Below are 23,357 nucleotides of genomic sequence, written 5' to 3'. Positions count from 1 at the left end.
TTCCTTGCTGGTTCAGTGGTTAAGACTCTGAGCTCCCAATGAAGGGGGCCAGGGTTTGATCCCTGGTCAGGGAACGAGACCCCACATGCCACAACTAAAGACCCTGCATACTGCAACAAAGATCGAAGATGCCATCTGCCACAACTAAGATCCAGTACAGCTGAATCAATAAATAAAATGAAATAAATATTTTTAAACATTGAGATCTAAGGATTCCTAATGAGTCCCTGAGTGGGCTTCTGGGAAAGTAAAAATCCCTTGAAATCAAGTGCAAAATTTTGAATACTTGCACATTTTTTAGGAGCTAAAATCCATAACTTCTATCAGATTCTTAAAGGAGTCTGTAAAGGAGACAACTTTAAGAGCCACTGAATACCAGGGATGACCAACGTAAGTCCATGCACATTCCACGGGGCCTTCGGGCCGATTCAGCTATTTCATTAAAACTAAGTCACACTGGTGGTGAAACTCACCATTATTTTATGCAACACTAAGAAAACTAACCAAAAAGTGTGACACACTACAAAGATGCAGTCAGTTTCAGATTTGGTAAAAACACGAGAATCAAGAAAATGCGGTGCCCTGTCTGATGTTCATCCTTCCTCTCAGAGGTACCCCTGAGGCTGAATTGATCCCTGAGATCCTGTGTTAGGTGTGCGGAGTAGTGCCTCGCCGTGCAGTTCAGCCTCAAGGACAATCCCAACTCTACCACGGGCTACCAGTGAATGTTGGGCAAAAGTTCCTGATTTTCACATTGGGATGAACGCTGCCTTCCCCACGGGCTAACCAGGTGGCTTGATTAAGACAGCACTCATGCAGTGCCTTGCTTTGATAAGACTTTCAAGGACTACCCCTTCCCTTCCACCAAGCAATATGTGTAGGCTAAGACCTCAGCTAACTGAAATTCTTAGTAAATATGCATTTCATAGAAGTCATTATTATTCTGCCCAAGGTCTCCCAGGCTTGCTACTTATTTCCACAATTTTTGAAAAACATTGTAACTCTATATGCCTGCAATTTGGGATAGAGCCTATGTCATTGGACTGGACATAATGTGGTTTTGCATTCTTTTGTCCCTGTGTCCATTATGCTCTGTGTTCATGATATCTGCATTTGCAAGGATAATTCATAAGGCTTCATTTTGTTTTCCACAATACATTGATCTATTCCAGGGCTTCTCTCATAGCTAAGTTGATAAAGAATCCACCTGCAATGCAGGAGACCGGGGTTCGATCCCTGAGTTGGGAAGATCCCCTGGAGAAAGGAAAGGCTACCCACTCCAGTATTCTGGCCTGGAGGATTCCAGGGGGTTGCAAAGAGTCGGACACAAGTGAGTGACTTTCACTTCACTACTGAAAACTTCCCCTTTTGGGTTGTTCGCATTACCAGCACTCCACAGTCCTGCACAGGAAGAAGGGCTTTCCCTTGCCATCTTGTCCTTCCTGAACCCCTGGGTGGACTGTCCACTGAAATGTTTGGTAAACACTGAGGTATACCTCGAGACTCCCCTGGCAAGGAGAGCTACCATCTTAGGCCACAGTTGGTTTGTTTGAATGGGGATGTTTCTCCCAAGATGGATTCAAGTATTAATGTACTCTCTTCCCCCTCCCCATCCCTTCCCTGTTGTCTAGTATTCTTTTTGCAGATGTTAAAGGATTTACCAACCTCTCCACGACCTTGTCTGCTCAGGAGCTGGTCAGAATGCTCAACGAGCTCTTTGCCAGATTTGATCGACTGGCCCATGTGAGTTGAATTTAATTCCCTCCTCGTCTTTGCAGGAGTGACGGACTGCATGCAGAATTAGGGGAAAAGGGGACTCGGTCTTCATCACCAATGTCATTACCGTTCTGCATCCTGACCCCAGACCTGGACCCCTGACCGTTGTGCATTCTGGGGACTGATGTTAGTTATTTACGGTTTGTCAGATGAATTTTCCCAGCTGAGAGACAGCTGGTTGAGTGACAATTAAACCAAAGTCCTTTTAAATCTGTCTCCATCTGCCTCCGCCTGTGGCCGGGCTCCCGTCAGATGCAGCGTCAGCGCTGCTTCACGCAGAGCCGACTGCCTGCAGTTTCCCCGCCAACCCCAGCCGTCTGGAATGAATTAGCCTCTTCTCAAGGACCGGTGAGCTACTGGCCAGTCCCACCACCATTTTGTTTGACCTAAGAGTTTGGGTTTTAGCCAACAGGACACTACCTTTCTATTGCTGCGGGCTTGACCAGAGCGAAAATAGAGAACAGGTTAAAGAATATGAACATTTGCCACCAAAACACAGATTTCAAGTCCTCAAGCCACTCAGATCACAGAGGAATGTCTTTGGCACACTGTATTTTAGCCCAGGTTTTGGATTCAGATTAGCATGACTTGACTTGCTTTGTAAAGGATGTATAGTAGTGCCAGTTTCGCAGGCTGCTGTGAGAGTGGAATGAGACCATAGCATTGTTTTGCGACCCCATGGACTGTAGCCCACCAGGCTCCTCTGTCCATGGAATTCTCCAGGCAAGAATACTGGAGTGGGTTGCCATTCCCTTCTCCAGGCCCGACCCATGGATTGAACCTGGGTCTCCTGCAGCGCAGGAAGATTCTCTGCTGTCTGAGCCACCAGGGAAGCCCATATCATTATTAGAGTATCAAAAATGTCCTATTTTAAGCTCACTTCACTCCAACAGAGATCCATTCATCCTTGCATCTGAGCCTCTATTAGGTGTTGTGTTAGGAATATGGGAATGACTGACACACATTTTCTGCCTTCTTAGAGCTGAGTCTTGTTGGGGATACCTAAAGAGGTCATCAGTGTACAGTGTACTATGCACTCTGATGAAAAAAAGTCTAGAATCCCATGGGAACATAGAAACAACGTATAACCCTTGGATCAGAGAAGACTTCTGGGAGAAACTGATTCTTAGGCTGGATCTTTCAAAGGAGAAGACAAATACAGCAGAATACTATTCAGCAGTAACAAGGAATAAACCACCAGTACATGTAACAGCATCTGTGAATCTCCAGTGCAATATGACAAGTGAAAGAAGCCAGGCCACAGAAGATTAGACACTTGGTGGTTCCATTTGTAAGACAGTCTAGAGAAGGCAAAAATTACAGGGAAAGAGAAGGGATAAGTCATTGCCAATTAGGATAAGGGATGGAGGGAGTGGACGGATTGCACAGAAGCATCAGTTCAGTTCAGTCGCTCAGTCATGTATAACTCTTTGTGACCCCATGGACTGCAGCATGCCAGGCTTCCCTGTCTGTCACCAACTCCCGGAGCTTGTTCAAACTCATGTCCATCGAGTTGGTGATGCCATCCAACCATCTCATCCTCTGTTGTCCCATGCACAGAAGCATAGGGTCGTTCTATGCAGAGAAGCATAGGGTGAGGTGATTTGTGGGGTGATCTAGTTGTTCTGTATGTGAGTGTGATTGTACACATTTATCAAAATGGTAAATTTTATTGTATAAAAATTGTACACCAATTAGGAGGTAAATAAAACAGGAAAGGTCAATGTATGCAGAGGAGAGAACAAAAATAAAGATGCTGTATGTGTGAAGAACCAGAAGCTATTTAGCATTGCTGAAAGGGGTAGAGGGGAGGCTAGAAAAATAAGCAAGGACAGGCCAAGGACCCTGCATTGTAACCTGCAACTATTGGACAGCTACTAAGTAGGAGGCTGACAGGAGCAGAAGAAGAGGTGGAAACTGAGGTCTCCTCCCAGGAGAAGAATCAGGTTAACCTGAAGGGCTGGCAATTTGAAGGTAGGGAAGAATGTACACCATTTCTCTTTATCGCTGCTTCAAGGGTGGTTGGTGCCAGTTACACGTAGTTCTTCTACTTTATACTCTGGTTCTAAATATTTCTGCCCAGAGGTGCTGAGAAGAACAAAAATGGCCCTCCAAAGAGAACTGAAAGATACGATCAAGGTCAGTTTCTGGTGTCACAGTAATCCCCATTGACCCAGATAAAGGATTGCTATGAAAGATGCAATCCAAGTTGTTCAGTCAACACTCCTTATGTGCCAGGAACCGTGTGAGGCTGTGGTAAGACAGAATCAGCCCCTGCCCTCAGACTCCACTAAGGAAGAAACAAGTCCACCAACTTTGCAGGGCAGTGCGGTACAGGCAGTGGGCACAGAAGTCCTGGTGGATGAAGAAAGGGACAGTCAGTGCTTGGGGTGAGGAGAGGGGTGGTTGGGCAGCATCAGGAGAAGAGGCCATATGCAGACGGGGTCTGAGAAAGAGCAGGAGCTTTGCCAGCATCAGATTAGATGACAAAGCACCTTCCAGGCTGAGCCAGGGCAAAGGCAGGCAAGTGTGAAAATGCGGAAGTGTGCTGCTTGTTTGGAGAGCTATAAGGAGCTCAAGATTGCTGGAGCGTAAAGGGCATGGGAGACTGCAGTGAGGAGTGAGCTTAAAGAGGAAAGCAGACCCAAGTCTGGAGGGCACAGCGCGACATTTAAGGAATGTGGACTTGGCCTTGTAGCCTCGGCTTTTTGCCCTAGCTACACTGTTCACTGGGGCTTCTCTCGTGGCTCAGACGGTAAAGAATCTTCCTGCAGTGCAGGAGACCTGGGTTCTATCCCTGGGTCAGGAAGATCCCCTGTAGAAGGGAATGGCTAACCCACTCCAGTATTCTTGCCTGGAGAATCCCATGGACAGAGGAGCTTGGTGGGTTACAGTCCATGTGGTTGCAGAGAGTCAGACATTACAGACTTTCACACTGTACATAGTTGGGGAGAGGTGAGATGGGTGTGCACAGCCCAGCGAGTCCCTAGGCTGCAGGAAGCTATAGTCCTTCTGGAGCTTGAATCTTATTGAAAGATTTTTTTTTAATGAATATAAAAATAAATCCAGATAGATGATGGAGTAAAATGATTAATTTCGAGCATATTAAACATTCATAAACTGCCCCGTGTACATTCTGTGTTACTCGATGTATTTGCCCTGGATTACCTAACTTACAGTTAGGCAGCTCTTACAAAAATCTATAAGGGAAGTTTTTTTATTGTTCCCGTTTTGTAGAACAAATGACCGAGACTCAAAGAAGTAAAATAATCTGCCCGGGACCCCTGGTAGGTGGTGCATCTGTGATTCAGGCCACCTGAGGCCAGGTGCTGGCTTCTGACCACCCAGCAATGCCCCAGGCATTTTAGGGATGGAGCGAGATGTCAGAGATGTACTGTTACTCATGCTGGATGACTCCGAAAGTTAGGTCTCAGTTGTGTCCGACCCTCTGCAACACCATGGGCTGCAGCCCGCCAGGCTCCTCTGTCCTCCACTATCTCCCAGAGTTTGCTCGAATTCATGTCCATTGAGTTAGTGATTCAATTTAACCATCTCATCCTCTGTCACCCCCTTCTCCTCCTGCCTCCAATCTTTCCCAGCATCAGGGTCTTTTCCAGTGAGTTGGCTCTTTGCATCAGGTACCCAAAGTATTGGAGCTTCAACTTCAGAATCAGTCCTTCCAATGAATATTCAGGGTTGATTTCCTTTAGGATTGACTGGTTTGATCTCCTTGCAGTCCAAAGTACTCTCAAGAGTCTTCTTCAGCACCAAAATTCAAAAGCATCAATTCTTCAGTGCTCAGCTTTCTTTATGGTTCAACTCTCACATCCGTTTGTGACTACTGGATGGACAGCTATGGGCTGGACTTCAATTAACTACAAATCACCTCTCTGAATCTCAGTTTCCTATCAGAATAGTAATGAAGGATAAATGAAACAACACAAAGTCTGGCTCAAAATACGTTCTCAGCACACCCAAAAGTACTCAGTAATTCCCATTCTACCCCGACCCCATTTTCACCCACCCACCTACCCCAGGAGCATCAGTATCTTCTACTCTAGGGGACTTTCGTGAAAAAGCTTGAGAAATCCTGCCAGTGGAAACAATTCAGCTCACCTTGGAATGAGAAAACCTACTTGAAATGCTTTTGCCTCCCAACCTCGGGCAAATCACTTAACCAAGTGGGTCACAGATTTTGCTTCTGTGTAAAAGAGGATTAGACTTGCCTTTTCTCATATCTTTTAATATCAAAATTCTGTGGCTTTATAATGACCTCTCCCTGCTGTGCCATAATTCTTTGCTTAGTTTTATGTCATACATCTGACAGAACCCACTTCCCGTGTAAATACCATCTACTGCAGCTGCCCATTTATCCACTGCATCGTTAAGATACAGGCAAAAACTTCAAAGCTTTCTATTAAAGATCCTCTTAATGTGACTGAGTTCCTCAGCGCCCTTGTGGTTCAGGCTGCTCAAAGCAGAATGTTTTTGACTCTTTCTAGTGTCCTTGGCAAACTCTAGTAACTTTTGATCTTTGATCTTTAAAAAAAAAAAAATAGTCCATAACTACCCCTCTCCCTTCCAAACTAGGAATGATATGTATGCTATTATCAAGGCTTTAAAATTGTAAATTTAAAGCAACATCGTTACATCTTAAACCTTGTTTCAGATTCCTGACAAAATGGGAAGCAACCTAAATTATTGTTGCAAGGAACAATTCTGGGGTTTCCCTGGTGGTCCAGGGGTTAAGACTTCACCCTCCAATGTGGGGGGCATGGATTCGACCCCTGGTGAGGGGAACTAAGATCCCATATACCTCAGGGCCAAAAAACCAGGACGTAAACAACAAAAGCAGTATGGTAAATTGTCCACATCAAAAATAATATCTTAAAAAAGAAACTATTCCAACACTATGGAAAGCTTATCAATAGATTTTAAAGAATGAGATAGCCATTTCTGTACCAAACATGAAATTTCAAGACAAGTTTTTGCGTGAAAAAACACATCTTAGATCTATAAACATGGTATGATCAGTTTCCTCGCCACGGATCACAGCTTTGTCATGGCAAAGGACCTTGCATAACTCAATGAAGCTATGAGCCATGCCATACAGGACCACCCAAGATGGATAAGTCATAGTTAAGAGTTCTGACAAAACATGGTCCACTGGAGGAGGGAATGGCAAACCACTCCAGTATTCTTGCTGTGAGAACCCATGAACAGTGATGCAAAGAACCTCATGAACATGATGTGAAGAGCCGACTCATTGGAAAAGACCCTGATGTTGGGAAAGATTGAAGGTAGGAGGAGAAGGAGGTGGCAGAGGATGAGATGGTTAGACAGCATCACTAACTCAATGCACACAAATCTGAGAAAAGTCCAGGAGATAGAGAAGGACAGGGAGTCCTGGCATGCTACACTCCATGGGTCTAAAAGAGTTGGACATGACTTAACAACTGAACAACAAAATCGATCAATTTGTAGCTAAAGAACATGAAAAATAGTGCATACATAGAAATATAGAAATGTATGTATGAATGCACAGCAGTCTCTCAAGAGGGGAAAGGGGACCAGGTTTCTAGCGTGTGGTGTGTCTGAGGGGGAGAGACTACTCGAGGAGACTTATCTACAGCTTTATTTTTACTAGGGCAATATATTCATGTGTTAATTTGTATAGTTGCAGTTAGATAAAGTACCATAAAAATTGCCATGATTTTCTAATACAACTTTTTAAAGTGCATTCATGGCACTAATGTTCTTGTTCTGAGAGTCTTTTTCCTTTTCATGTTTTTTTTTTTTTTTTTCTGATTACTAAAGCCCTACTTGTCCATTATGTAAATTCAAACATCAAAGATAGAGACAACACATGGAACCCCTCGAGGTCCAGTGGTTAGGACTCCCTGCTTCCAAGGCAGGGGGCATAGGTTTGATCCCTGGTTAGGGAACTGAGATCCCATATGCTGTGCAATGTGGCCAAAAAAATTTTTAATTTTTTAAAAAAGAAACCATATAGAAAGTATGCATCCTTATAATCTTACCCCTCCCCAGTGATATAACCGTCTTTGATAATTTGGTACCTGTGTCTCCTCGATGTTATATACATATATAGTTTCATAAATTCTCTGGATTTTTCCCCCAAGATTTTTATCATATCAAAGCCATCAAGATGAGAAGAAAAGTATTATATTAGGACTAACTGAATAAAATTTACAAGACTCTCACCCTACTTTATTTTTTGTTTTTCTACATCTTTTTTTCAAAGCAACCTGGCTTTTTTAATGTGAATTTTTCAAAGCAGTTTTTGGTAAATAAAAAAGAAGTTGCTTGGATATTACTGTCAGATCGTCTGACAGCTCATAGGAATTGATCAGAAGAATGTGTCTGCAAAATTGACAGAACTTGACAGATGAGAAGACAGGCCCTTTCATATTTGTGTTTATATTTATATGCTGTTGTTCAGTTGCTAAGTTGTGTCTGATTTTATGCAACCCCATGGACTGCCGTACTCCAGGCCTTCCTGCCCCTCACTATCTCCTTGTTTATTTATATATATATATATATATACACACAAATTATTATTATATTTATGTGAAAAGGTTAGTCACTCAGTTGTGTCTGACTCTGTGACCTCAGGGACTGTAGTCCTCCAGCTCCTCTGTCCATGGGGTTTTCCAGGCAATATTGGAGTGGGTTGCCATTTCCTTCTCCAGGGGATCTTCCCTGCCCAGGGATTGAACCCGGATCTCCTGCATTGTAGGCAGATTCTTTACTGTCTGAGCCATATATATATACACAAATGGTATTTATTGGGGGACCACAATTTTTCAAGAAGCTGTCAGCTTCACCTTTTGTTTAGAAGGAAAATGGACCCTTCAAACATTGTTACCACATTGTTCTCTGTCTGATCCAAAAGGTAATAAACTGTTTTACGTGTCTCCTTCCAAAACACATTTTGTCAGGAAATCTATCATTCTAGACTCTGCCACAATTAGTATTTTTCTAAAGAGAGCATGGAGCCCCAAAGTCAAACAGAGATGCTGTGAATTCCACTCTGCCTCTGACTTGCTGGATGACCTTCATTTCCGTAAGCCACCTGTGAAGTGACACGTGGCTCGGAATGTGGTCTTAAAGACTAAACAGTCAATGTGATGCCTTCAGCACATAGCCTGGCACGTAGTATGTGCTTAATAAATACAACTCCCTTTCCCTAAGTTTTTCCAAAATGCTTTCACCTCTGTCTTCATGGAAAAATCACTGATTTGGGGCTGTTGAATATCATTTATAGTCCATATCATTATTTTTAGCCAGCTGCCCTGTGGCACAGGAAGTTTTCCATCTGTTGTATGCTGAAATTTTCATATCTAAAAACACACTCTGCTGTGTTCAAGGCTGTTGTGATACTCAGAGGAGAAAAGATAAGGTGTGGTGTCGAATGTGGAGAAGACCATCTTCAGATGCTGGCTATCATTGTTATTGCTAGTCGATGGCCATGCTTGCTTTGTTATTTGTTGAGGACAAACGGATCATTTTGACTGGAGTCATATATGGCCAGTTGAAACCCGCATATCAGTGGCTTCAATGACTTATCGAGGGTCAGACAGCTGGTAAATTTGACTAGATTGGAGGTCTGATTCTTAGACCAAAGTTTTCTCTGCTCCACACTTCCCCTCCCTCCTCCCGTGGTCAACAGGGAGGAGGATGTCTCCACTGCGCCAGGTCACAATGGCCTCAGTCACTGCAAGCTCCGCCCAAAGACCATTCGCACATGAAGGGTGCCCGACTGATGTCACCAGTCACAGCCTCCCAGCCTCAGTGTTTTCACTCAAAATAAGAGCAAGGGATTTGCTCCTTAGCAAACAAATTTTAACTTGTGGCCACTATGAGATATGTATATATGTACATGAAAACTCACATTTCTGTAGTGTGCATATCTATATGTATACCACACACACACACACACACACACACATATATAGCAATATATACAGTATATATATGCACAGCAATTGCATGTATATCTACATATGTGAGTTTTTATTGTTAATTTCATTTAGTGCCAAAAGATTTTCTTTATTCCAAGCATGTGTCTTTTTACTTTTTCAGTATTAAAGATGCCTTTTCCTTTTTTTTCTTAAAAAAGTTGAATGTAGTTTTTATTTTAAAACAGTTTTATCTTTATAGAAAAAAATTGTGAAATAGTACAGAGTTCCAATATGTCCTACATGCAAGTTTCCCCTATTATGAAAATCTTACACTAGTATGATACACTCGTTGAGATTAATGAACAAATTTGATAGATTACTATTAATGACAGTCCATTCTTCATTCATATTGCCTCAGTTTTTAACCAGGATACTATATTAATTCTCATGTCTCCTTTAGACTCCTTGAGGATATGACAGCTTCTCATTCCTTCTTTTTGATGACCTTCACAATTTTATTTATTTATTTTTATTTATTTATTTATTTATTGAAGGATAATTGCCTTGTTTTCTATCAAACCTCAATGTGAATCAGCCATAGATAAACATATATCCCCTCCCTTTTGAACCTCCCTCCATCTCCCTCCCCATCCCACCCCTCTAGGTTGGTACAGAGCCCCTGTTTGAGTTTCCTGAGTCATACAGCAAATTCTTGTTGGCTATCTATTTTACATATGGTAAAGTAAGTTTCCATGTTACTCTTTTCTTACATCTCACCCTCTCCTCCCCTCTCCCCATGTCCATAAGTCTATTCTCTCTGTTTGTTTCTCCATTGCTGCCCTGTAAATAAATTCTTCAGTACCACTTTTCTATATTCCATATTTGTGCATTAGAATACGATATTTATCTTTCTCTTTCTGACTCACTTCATAGCAAGATCCTCTACGACCCACCTCATACAGTAATGGAAATGAAAACAAAAGTAAACAAGTGGGACCTGATTAAACTTAAAAGCTTTTGCACAGCAAAGGAAACTATAAGCAAGGTGAAAAGAACCCTCAGAATGAGAAAATAATAGCAAATGAAACAACTGACAAAGGATTAATTTCCAAAATATTCAAGCAGCTCATACAACTCAATGCTAGAAAAACAAACAGCCCAATCACAAAGTGGGGGAAAGACCTAAACAAACATTTCTCCAAAAAAGACATACAGATGGCTAACAAACACATGAAAAGATGCTAAGCATCACTCATTATTAGAGAAATGCAAATCAAAACCACAATGAGATATCACCTGACACCACTCAGAATGGCTATCATCAAAAAGTCTACAAACAGTAAATGCTAGAGAGGGTGTGGAGAAAAGGGAACACTCTTGCACTGTTGGTGGGAATGTAAATTGATACAGTCACTATGGAAGACAGTATGGAGACTCCTTAAAAGACTAGGGATAAAACCACCATATGACCCAGCAATCCCACTCCTAAGCATATACCCTGAGGAAACCAGGGTTGAAAAAGATACACGTATCCCATTGTTCAATGCAGCACTATTTACAATAGCTGGACATGGAAGCCACCTAGATGTCCACTGACAGATGAATGGATAAAGGAGTTGTGGTACATATACACAATGGAGTATTACTCAGCCATAAAGATGAATGCATTTGAGTTAGTTCTGATGAGGTGGATGAACCTAGAACCTATTATACAGAGTGAAGTGAGCTAAAAATGCCTTTTATTTTATAAAGTGATGGGAATAGTGGGATAGTTGGGTTGTTATTTTTGTATGTTGATGGACATTTTTCATACTTCCTTGGCAAAACACAAAATTGAACCTTGGTGCAGTCCCTTGGGCCCTCTGGTTGTTTATATATATATATATATTATATATATATATATTATATATATATATATTATGTAACTGTCCCATGGACTCCACAAATCTAGAAACTGCCAGAACCAGTGACCAGTATCTAGTTCTATTCTGGCCATTACAGTCTAGAGTGTGTTAGAAGAAACAAGTGAAGGTCTTGAGCTTCCCTTTGTGCTGTCTTGCAAATTTAGTGGCACTGAAGCTGCCAATAGATAGAAGCTACATGCTCCTAAAAATAACTATGGGATGCTATGCCTGCTATCAGCATTCTGAAGATCACATCTGTGCCTGTTTGGGAAGGTTGGCAAGACCCTGGAGATCTGATGCAGAGAGGGAAACGCCAGAGCCAGTTCTGATTCTCTTTTCCCTGTCTGGTATTTGTATTTTTATTGGGTGAGTGATTTCACTCGTTACTCAAACATGATGTCCCAACCCCTCTTCAGCTTAGGAAGCCAGCATGGTGCTTTGTAGCCTGCAGTACCAGGGCATCGGTGTGCTTCTGGCATCTCAGCAGGCCCCTCTGTGTCTGCAATTCCCCTCCTCCTGCCCTTGGACTCTGGTTTCCCAAGGAGAGCTGCTCACCCACAAAGCCACAGACTCATAGGCTCCTAGGGCTTCAAATCTAGAGAACACCTCACAGGTCACTGAGTCCCAGACATCTAGCCCAGGGAGATCTAGAGGGACTCTGCCGTGGTGGCAGATAGAATGTGAAAGAACTAGGACAGGAGTCCTAGCCCCCAGCACAGAGACGGGCAGTGAATTCCCTGGTGGCTCAGTGGTAAAGAATCTGTCTGCCAAAGCAGGAAACTTGGGTTTGATCCCTGGGTCGGGAAGATCCCCCGGAGGAGGGCATGGCAACCCACTCCAGTATTCTTGCCTGGAGAATCCCATGGACAGAGGAGCAGCACAGAGACGGGCAGTGTTTTTAGTGCTGTATCTGCTCGATCTTATACTAAGCCTTCATGCACATCATCTTCCTTCATCTTTACAGTCACACAGTGAGGTCCTATTTTTTTTCCTAAAGACCCAATTTTATTTTATTTGTTTTTAAACTTGTTGACCACATGGCCTGTGGAATCTTAGTTCCCCAACCAGGGATTGAACCCACGCCCCTTGCACTGGAAGTGCAGAGTCTCAACCACGCAATGACCAGGGACATCCCTGAGGTCCTAGTCTTCCTTATCGTCTTTTTATAGATGAGGCAACAGAGGCTCAGAGGTTACGTAATTTACCTAGAGATACACAGCAAAGGTGAGGTGGGGAGGGGGGTGTCTAGGATTTGATCTCTAGCAGTGGAGCTCCTCTGCCAGCATTCTTTGCCCCAGTGCTATATTGTCCCAGGTTCTCTTTCCTGTAAAATCTGCAAGATCCAGCCTATTCTGATTCAGTATGAAAGGATGCACCGTTTCCTAGATGCTTGTTGCTCTTTGAAACTTTGTAAGAATCATATCTTCAAGAATGTGAATCCACCAAACAGCTGTGTCCTGCTTCTCACTGGTGAAGTGATGAGGATAAAAATTGTACCTACCTCAAGGTTCTTGTGAGATTCATTCCGTTTAGTATATGATGCATTTTGTTGTTGTTCTTTAGTTGCTAAGTCATGTCTGACTCTTTGCGACCCCATGGACTATAGCCCACCAGGCTCCTCTGTCCATGGGATTCTCCAGGCAAGAATACTGGAGTGCGTTGCCATGCCCTCCTCTGGGGGATCTATTATTAATCACCTTTGTGTCAGGGACAATGGTTACTTTGTGATAGATGGTGCTCAACTGATGATTTTATCAATGAACAAGCATATGAATTAATAAATGAATGGAAATATATTAGACATAGTCAGCCCCTCTTATTAAGGTGCCAGTACCCTAGCTGGGAAGGAACTTTATATAGAGTTGAAATAGCTGGTATCTCTTAAGTAATTTATATATTTAAGTGCTTGTTTTGAGCTAACAAAAAAAAGAAAAAAAAACTACCAAATCATGTGGGAGCAGGACTCGTAGGGGAACACTGAATACCCATGTTGAATGCCCACTCTGCCAGGTCCTTCCACACAGTAGGTATTAAGATTAGAGCCAGGATATGACTGTGTATCTGTCAGGCTCAAAATCCACCATTTTTCCATGACTCCATTCTGCCCCTGATTCCTTCAAACATCCCCTACAAAAGTAGGACCCCTCATCCCAAGGTGCAGACCTTTTGACCCAGCTCCCCTCTTTCCCAAGCCTTTCGGAAGCACTTACCTGTCTGCTGACTCAACCCTTTCCCACATTATGCCTTTCAGGAGCATCACTGCCTTCGTATTAAAATCCTGGGGGACTGCTACTACTGCGTTTCAGGACTTCCTGAGCCCCGCCAGGACCACGCCCACTGCTGTGTTGAAATGGGCCTCAGCATGATCAAAACTATCAGGTAACTTGAGATCTTCTCCCTAATCCCAGGCCTTTGGTGAGCTTGATGAAAAAGACCAAAAGCACCCTATCTATCCTTTGCGCTCAGTCATGTGTATGTTGCAAGGTGGAGCTCTTTGACTTATTTCAAGAAGATTTATGCCTGTTAGTTCTCCCATAAAACCAATAAACCTGCTAGTTTCATTGTGTTCTAGTTATACTTCCCTTTCATTATTTGTTCAACAAATTGGTATAACTAATGTTCTTCTGGGGATACAGCAAGGAACATGATGAATGTAATGCTTACCTTCAGGGAGAGATAATGCATAGACAATTTCAACACAGTACAATATGCTCTGAGATGAATCAAACCAGGGTGGTTGGGGACGATAGAAAACCAACAGTTTGTGCAATCTGGGGTGCTGGAGAAGACTTTACAGTGTACAGATGTCTAAGCTGTTTCCTGAAAAGTAAGACATTAGATCCTGGAGGTGGAATGGAGAGCTTGGAGGATAGATGGCCATGTGCAGAGTTTGGGATGTGCTGCCATGGCAGTTGGTGAGGTCTCGGCTGGAATGTGGTGACAGGCAGGCTGCACCCTGGGATCAGCCAGAACCTGCAGAGCCTTCTCAATCATGTTAAGGGGCCGCAGTAGCTCAGCTGGTAAAGAATCTGCCTGCAATGCAGGAGAACCCGGTTCCTTTCCTGGGTTGGGAAGATCCACTGGAGAAGGCATAAGTTACCACTCCAGTATTGTTGGGCTTCTCTGGTGGTTCAGCTGGTGAGGAACTCGCCTGCAATGCTGAAGACCTAGGTTCGATCCCTGGGTTGGGAAGGTCCCTTGTAGAAGGGACCGGCTACCCACACCAGTATTGTGGCCTGGAGAATTAACAAAGAATCGGACACGACTGAGTAACTTTCACTTTCATTTTATCCTAAGGTCAACAGGAAGGGCAGCCAGGGGTGTCTTCATGGGTGTGTGACAAGTACTCTTGGCTTTGGTCAGTATATCTGACAAATAGAGGTTTAATCAAAGGGGGATGAGTTATTGAGGTCAAGGACTTTAGAACTAGACTGTCTGTGGCTGTGTGATAAAAGCTCAATGTTGTCAAAGCTCCCTTCGAGGTTCCAAAATGTTTGCAGATCCTCCAAGCATCACATCCTCCCACAACCACAGCAAAGGCAGTAAAGAGAGGACCCATGGGCAGAAATCTCCATGGCTTGTGCCTCGTCTATTAAGAGAAGAAGAGAGTTGTTGAAAACAGACTGGAAGGCTCTCCTTGTGAACTCACACCTTGGTCATATCATCTACCTGGTATGCATGTGATGCTTGGGAGTGTTAGTCTAGATTAAAGTCAGCAAAGACAGCAATCTGCACCCCCATGCACACCCTCCACTGTAGGCTCAGCTTGCCTGCTTGTTCCCAAGACCAGGTGCAGGCAGGAGGAGCCTCAGGAGTTGGAGGCTCCCTCTCTATTAAAATAGAACCTGGCCGTGACCAACACCTTGTGCTTGACCTTTCTACTTGCTGACAGATCCCTGACTTTATTCAGGTTTCAGGCAGAGACTATTGACATTGGGAAAGGCTGGGAAGTCCCATAATTAAGAAGAGGGCATAGAAGCACTTTTCCTAAATACGATCCTGTCCCACTGAAGCAACCCTGGTCATTTCAAGACTGAGACCGACATCACACTCTGGGTGGGCAGGTGTGCCCCCTGGGCAGGCCTTCAGGTTCCCACCTCTGGAACCAACCCATGACCAGGGCCTGGTCAAAGCAGTGAGGTGCTTTGCCATGAGGTGTACGGTGAGAGGGCTTCCCTGGGCTCAGTAGTAAGGAATCTGCCAGCCAATGTAGGAGATGTGGGTTTGATCCTGGGTGGAGAAGATCTAGAGGAAGAAATGGCAGCCCATGCCAGTATTCTTACCTGCATAATCCCATGGATAGAGGAGCCTGGTGGTCTACAATCCAAAGGGTCACAAAGAGTTGAACACAACTGAAGCAATTTAGCACACATGCATATATAATGAAAAACCCCACCTTCACGAACCCTAAGACCAGGTAGGCTGATGGAGAGAGACTGGAGATGTTTCTTCCAAAAGGGATAGAGAAAGGAGTCCACCACTTCCCACCAGGGTTTCCTTTGATCAGCCTTTCATAGATAGGAAAGGCTACAGATGCTTCTCAGCTATTAATCCAGATGCTTGAGAGTCTTGCCCTGAAAACTAGGTTGAATTGTAATAATGTGTTGACTGGTTTCAAGGGAGGCAGTGGGCCTGAAACCCAGAAGACCCAGTGTCTCATACCAGCTCTGCAGCTGATAAGGTCTATGAACTCTACTCTGTCTGTCAGTCGGTAGGTCAGTCAACAAATAATTTGTTCAGTTCTACCATGTGTCAGATACTGTGCTAAGTCCCTGGAAATACAGTATTGAACGGGTCTCTCCGGGGTCCTTCTCTTGTCTATGGCTGCCCAGTAGCGATGTTCCTTGGATTGGTTGTCTATGAAATGAGGAAGTTGGACTAGACCAGCTCTGAGGCCTCTGCAAGTTTATGAATTATCAACCATGACTTATCAAAATCAAGTTTAAGTAGCAAACCTTCCACTGAGTTTCTGTCTTTCTCTCTTTCTTTAAATTTGTGTTAAGATTAAATTGATCAATAAAATTAAGAGCCACTGAGTCTGTGTTGAGGCTCGTGGGCTCTTCACTGCTGCGCATGGGCTTTCTCTGGTTTTTGTGCGCTGGCTTCTCATTGTGGCGGCTTCTCTTACTGAGGAGGCTGGGCTGCAGGGCAGGCAAGCTACAGTAGTTGTGGTACGTGCTCCACAGCATGTGGGATCTTGGTTCCCAAACCAAGGCTCTAACCCGTGTACCCTGCACTGGCAGGCAGACTCTCAACTACTGGAGCGCCAGGGAAGACCTACCTAAACATTTTTAAATGGTGATCACAATGAAGTTAATGAACACATCCATCACTTCACATAGTAGTCTTTTTTTATGAGAATGCTTAAGACCTACTCTCAGCAAATTTCAAATATACAATAAGTATCGTTAACTATAGTCGTCACATTTACATTAGAACCTCAGAACCTAGTCATCTTATAATGAGTATTTTTACAACATTTACCCTGTTCTCTACCTCATCCCTAACTCCTGACAACCACCTTTCTACTCTGTGTCTATTGGTATGGCTTTTTAAAAACAAACAAACAAACAAACAAAAAAAAACAGTCCACATATAAATGTACTTGTCTTTCTCTTTCTGGCTTATTTCACTGAGTATAATACCCTCCACATTCATCCATGTTATTGCAAATGGCAAGATTTTCTTCATTTTTAAACCTGAATAATATTCCAGTGTTTCTGTGTGTCTGTGTAGAGAGAGAGAGAAAGGGAGAAAGAAAGGAGGGATGAAAGGAAAGAAAGGAGGGGGAAGGAAAAAAAGAAAGAAAGAATATTCTCTTTATCCATTCATTCACAGGCTTTTTTTGGAGTTTCTAACTTGAACTTCAGCAGAAGATATGCTGCAGAAATGACATTGCAGAAGAAATGAACACTGATTTTCAAAATGCTTTAAGATTCTCAGAACATTACCATTTATCTTTCTGGAGAGGATCTTATCCCTCCTGACCATTTTAACCAATTTAAAGTGTCCTTTCTGAAGCTTTGGAGTGGGACACTGAGATTTGGAGGGGTTGAAGCGATTCAAGGACTTTCTCTTGTTAGTTTACTAAGTACAGCTTTTACTTCCTTTAGAACAAGACAATTCAGGAAGATGTTTTTTAACTGCATGAGTCAGAGTCTATTAATACTCAAACAACTCCTTGATTATAATGTAGGTGACTTGAGGTCCAGCATGAATTCTTCCGGTTACCAACAAAGCATGGTGCAGAGAAATAAACACAAGCTCTAGAATTAGGCAAAACTGAGTTACAATTGGCTCAGACTTGTAGAGTTTCCACCCCTGTCAAGTATTGCACTCTGAGGAATGACCAGCAGACAATATTTGCACCTCCATGCGTGGAGAAGACAATTCCAGTTCTATACTGCTGCTGCTAAGTCGCTTCAGTCGTGTCCGACTCTGTGTGACCCCATACACGGCAGCCCACCAGGCTCCCCCATCCCTGGGATTCTCCAGGCAAGAACACTGGAGTGGGTTGCCATTTCCTTCTCCGATGCATGAAAGTAAAAAGTGAAAGTGAAGTCGCTCAGTTCTATAGCTTTACCAAAAAGTCAAAAATCTTAACCAACCACCACTTAGACATAATGCAACTTTGTATTCAGCCCCAAAGGCACTTGTTCCAACTGGAAAACTCCAAAGAAGCCATCAAGTCTGGAACCATACTTAACATTATTTGCATATGCTATAATGTCGATAAGCCATTTATTGACTGGTGTCCCCAGGCTTGATGGCCACCCTGTATATTTGTCATCAGAGATGGATCCCTATTGAGGTACTGCCCCCGCCTTGTCAGGGTTTCTCTTTGTCCCCCTTTTTGGCATTCCCTCAAGAAGTCGGAATCCCAACACCAGTCCCCAGAGTACAGACTGACAATGAGGGGCTGGTGCTCTGATGGTGAGATGGCATCCGGACCCCAGCAGCTTCAGTCATGTCCATGTTTGGGTGAGATTTATAACTCCTGCACAAATGGCAAACCAACGCTCAAAATGGCCCTGAACCTTTATTCACTGATCAATCCAAATATGTTACAGGGATTCTCCTTCCATCACACACTAGTGGGAACAGAGAGCTGGAATCTGGAAAGCTGGGATGAGCTTCTACTCAGAACACCGGAAGGCTTCCCAAGGAAACAGTCAAGACTGTCAGAAGTAAAAGCACAAGGGAATGGTTTCCCCATCTACATATCTCCACAGTGGTCTTTTTCACTGAGATCCAAAGTTTTTTTCCTAAAAACAAAAGTCATGGGTCTTCCCTGGTGGCCCAGTGATAAAGAATCCACCTTGCAATTCGTGGGACGTGGGTTTGATCCCTGGTCCGGGAGGATACCACATGTCTTGGGGCAACTAAGCCTGGGTAGCACCACTAAGACCCAGTGCAGCCAAGTAAACTTTAAGTACCTTTAAGAAAACACAAGGCTATGAAGAAGGTTACTCTGGTAGTTAAGAATGGCAGAAACCACATGTGTGCATATGTGTGTGCATGTGTATATATGCTTATGTATGCAACCCACTCCAGTACTCTTGACTGGAAAATTCCATGGATGGAGGAGCCTGGTAGACTACAGTCCATGGGTTGCAAAGAGTTGGACATGACTAAGCAACTTCACTTTCTTTCATATGTATTGTATATATGTACATGTGTGCTGTATATGTATATGTGGTGTGTATATGTGTGTATGTATGTGTATACGTATGGTGTGTATGTATCTTTGTGAGATATGTGAATATGCATGAGTGTGTGTGCACTTCTATGTCTATGCATATGTGTTCATGGGTATGTTTGTGCATATGTATGTGTATGTGTGTGTGTGTGTGTGTGTGAAGGATTTGAAGCAGGCTTCACAGTCACTATAATTCTAAATTCAGTCTGTGGAGTTAGTACACAGATAGTTGGTGACCTTTTGAGATACACCAGGTTTTATCCCTCAGGAGATGGGAAGTCTCTGACACTTGAAGAGGGGAAGTGTCATGTTCCGATCGGCGCTTGAGGAGGGTAACCATGGAGATGGGTAACTCTCTCCAGTTGACTCTGGATGAGAGAAAACAGAGGCCAAGGGGAAGGAAACTGGTTGGGAGATATTTTTATAACAGTACAGGAAAGAGGAGTAAAGACCTTAAATAGAGCAGTAGTGAAATAGGGAAGGGTTATAATCCTCCAAAGCTAAGACCCCAAGAGTCCCTCAAGACACCATATGTGACCTAGAAGTTTAAATCAAATTTTTATCATTACAGTAAACTTCCCTTGTCAATTGATAATACTCTAAGCATTTGGACAGGGTTCTAGGCTTCCCTGGTGGCTCAGACGGTAAAGAATCTGCCAGCAATGCGGGAGACCTGAGTTCGATCCCTGGGTTGGGAAGATCCCCTGGAGAAGGGCGTGACAACCCACTCCAGTATTCTTGCCTGGAGAATCCCCATGGGCAGAGGAGCCTGGCGGGCTACAGTCCAAGGGCTCACAAAGAGTCGGGCACATTTACGTGACTACGCACGCACACACCACCTTTTAGAGTTTGTTGCTGGATGGCTCACAGCAATGGCTCCCTGGAAGAGGGACGGTGGCACCATGAGATGACTTGTAGGGAACACACTTGATCCTGAACTGCAGGCAGAAGACATAATGTGGTTCCTGCTTCTTCACTTCTCAGAGCCTACATGACCTCTTCTGTGAAATGGCAATGATAAGAGCCCTAACTCAGAGTGTTCTTTTGAAAATTTAAATACATAGCATGCATGTGTCACCAGAAAATGTTTTTTTTTTTTTAATAGAATCTTACAATCAGGGCTGAGTTTGGACACTGGGAAATTGGACTCAGTTAAGTTACAGAAATCTATTCATTTTTTAGGGGTTCCAGTCTAATAAAATAATAATAAAAATAACAATAAGGTTTAATGAACACCTACTCTATGCCATGAACTAAGTGTTTTACATGTCTTCACTCATTTAGTCCATATAGCAATTCTAGGAGTTAGGCAGGGCTGAGAGCAAAATATTGAACAACTAGTGATACTGTGATCTCCGAAAAAGATTTAGCTTCGGGACCAAGGATCAGGCTTGATCACTCAAGAGCTTTTGTGTTGCAGAGTTTTATTAACGTATAAAAAGGGACAGAGAAACCTTCTGACACAGACATCAGAAGAGGGAATGGAGAGTGCCCCCCTCACTAGTCTAAACAAGAGAATTATATACTTTTTTAGTTAGTTATTACAATAAATCAAAAGAATGTTTCAAGGTTGTGAAAGTTTAACCAGACCCACTCCCACAATTTACATTTTAAGATAGCAGGATTCAGTTCAGTTCAGTCGCTCAGTCATGTCCAACTCTGCAACCCCATGAATCGCAGCACACCAGGCCTCTCTGTCCATCACCAACTCCTGGAGTTCACCCAAACTCATGTGCATCAAGTTGGTGATGCCATCCAGCCATCTCATCCTCTGTCGTCCCCTTCTCCTCCTGCCCCCAATCCCTCCCAGCATCAGGGTCTTTTCCAATGAGTCAACTCTTCACATGAGGTGGACAAAGTATTGGAATTTCAGCCTCAGCATCAGTCCTTCCAATGAACACCCAGGACTGATCTCCTTTAGGAGGACTGCTTGGATCTCCTTGCAGTCCAAGGGACTCTCAAGAGTCTTCTCCAACACCACACTTCAAAAGCATCAATTCTTCGGCACTTAGCTTTCTTCACAATCCAACTCTCACATCCATACATGACCACTGGAAAAACCATAGCCTTGACTAGACGGACCTTTGTTGGCAAACTAATATCTCTGCTTTTTAATATGCTATCTAGGTTGGTCATAACTTTCCTTCCAAGGAGTAAGCCTCTTTTAGAACTTATCAATAGAAACATTTTACCAGACCCACTCCCATAATATACAGTCTAAGATATCAGGATTAGTCAGAAGGTATTCAGGAAGGAGAAACTGTCCTCAAGGAGGATACAGTGTTGTTACCTAATCCTTGAAAGTGAAGTGAAGTTGCTCAGTCGTGTCTGACTCTTTGCGACCCCATGGACTGTAGCCTACCAGGTTCCACCATCCATGGGATTTTCCAGGCAAGATGACTGGAGTGGGCTGTCATTTCCTTCTCCAGGAGATCTTCCCAACCCAGGGATTGAACCTGGGTCTCCCGCATTGTAGGCAGTCGCTTTACCATCTGAGCCACCAGGGAAGTCCCCATGTAATCCTTAGTAAGGAGTTTAAACTGAGTTGTTTGTTGTGTAATCATCAGCTCCAGGCTTAAAGAAAAAAAAGTTTTAGGTGACTAGTAGTAGTAGTTTAGTTGCTAAGTCTTGTCCAACTCTCGAAACCCCATGGACTATAACCTGCCAGGCTCCTCTGTCCATGGGATTCTCCAGGCATGAATACTGGAGTAGGTTGCCATTTCCTTCTCCAGGGGATCTCCCCAACCCAGGAATTGAACCTGGGTCTCCTGCATTGCAGGCAGATTCTTTACCGACTGAGCTCTAAGGGAAGCCCTAGGTGACTAAGGAATGTAGGGGGGAAAGGGCGTTTGTCCTTTCCACCTCCTTGAGAATTCCAGACCCCTATCTCCTCTTTGAGAGCCCCAGACCCCGCCCCCTTCCCCTCCCCCCCTCCCCACCCCGCCCCGCCCCACTCTCCCCCTTGGAGACCCGGACTTCCTATCAACCTACCTAGGAACTGACTCTCTCACTAGTATGGCTACAACATGGACTAATCAGAATTGGCCAGGAAGTCCATCGGAGTGGTTGTTAACCATAAACAACCAGTACAACTGTGTGGGTGCATCCTGACTCACCTCTGGAATTAGGCTCCTACTTCACCCATGAGGAAACTGGAGCTTATAGAGTTCGTGTAATTGCCCACAACCACAGAGCTGGTCAGTAGCTGAACAAGAGCACCAATCTAGAACCATCTGCCCTCAAAACCATTGGTCTTAACCATGACAACATGATTAATCTCATCTCTAGATTTCTGGAGTTCTTTCTGATGACTGCAATCTGCTACTGATACCCAAAGGGTCAAAGGATAGCCTAGGAAGGCTCATATACATCCTTAATAAATTATCAGAACTGACACTAAGAGGGAAGAGAAGATTGTAAACCTTCATCAAACCTCTTAGTAAATGTATTCCATTAGAAAAAATAGTTGATTTTAGAAACATGATATTAGCTGGGTGAATGGCAAAAAAAAAAAAAATGGTGATTGAATGTAGCTTTATTTCTAATGAAGCATTTAATAGCATCTCATGGATGTCTTTTCATAAAATTAAATTAATTAAAATAGGCTTAGATAATAGTTCCATTAAGTAGATTGAAAAGTGGCTCCAGGTGGCACTTCTTCACACACTCTGGCTCTATTTCCAGGAAGGCTTGATAGCTTATAAGACACTAGAGCTGAAGGTGGGCTCTGTAATATGCAATATCCTGCAAAGGCTCCCTTGATGAAACTTAATGAAAACTGCAGAGCCTGATCTTTTCAGTGCAGTTGCTAAAAAGACATGGAATGACACCAGAATGTCAAGCAGAAACTGGCTTGTCCCCAGCGGTTAATTGGAGCAAAGGTCTTAATCCTTGTGGTGGGGTTGTCCTGCCAAGCAGCATGGCAGGATGAGGAATGAAAATCAGGATTTAATTTTCTTCCCTTAAGAGGCAGGAGTGCCCAAGCCCACTGCATGCCTCTGGGCATCTCTTCCTTCTCCTTTCTCTCTCTTGAACTTCTTTTTTGCTCTTTCTATC

General features: G+C 43.5%; 1 protein-coding gene across 3 annotated transcripts in view; it reads left to right on the top strand.

The window, feature by feature from the left end:
- ADCY8 (adenylate cyclase 8) overlaps positions 1-23,357 on the top strand; it is a 230,417-nt gene that overhangs the window by 86,499 nt on the left and 120,561 nt on the right. For all 3 annotated transcript variants that reach the window (XM_025265512.2, XM_025265515.2, XM_025265513.2), the window contains exons 4-5: positions 1,632-1,743; positions 13,854-13,981. In XM_025265512.2, coding sequence (XP_025121297.1) covers positions 1,632-1,743; positions 13,854-13,981 — 240 coding nt within the window. The remainder of the gene's footprint in view (positions 1-1,631; positions 1,744-13,853; positions 13,982-23,357) is intronic.

The sequence above is a fragment of the Bubalus bubalis genome, chromosome 15, assembly GCF_019923935.1.
Source record: "Bubalus bubalis isolate 160015118507 breed Murrah chromosome 15, NDDB_SH_1, whole genome shotgun sequence".
NCBI lineage: Eukaryota > Metazoa > Chordata > Mammalia > Artiodactyla > Bovidae > Bubalus > Bubalus bubalis.
Note: the sequence above shows the minus strand (reverse complement) of the source record. Positions and strands in the feature narration are given on the sequence as shown.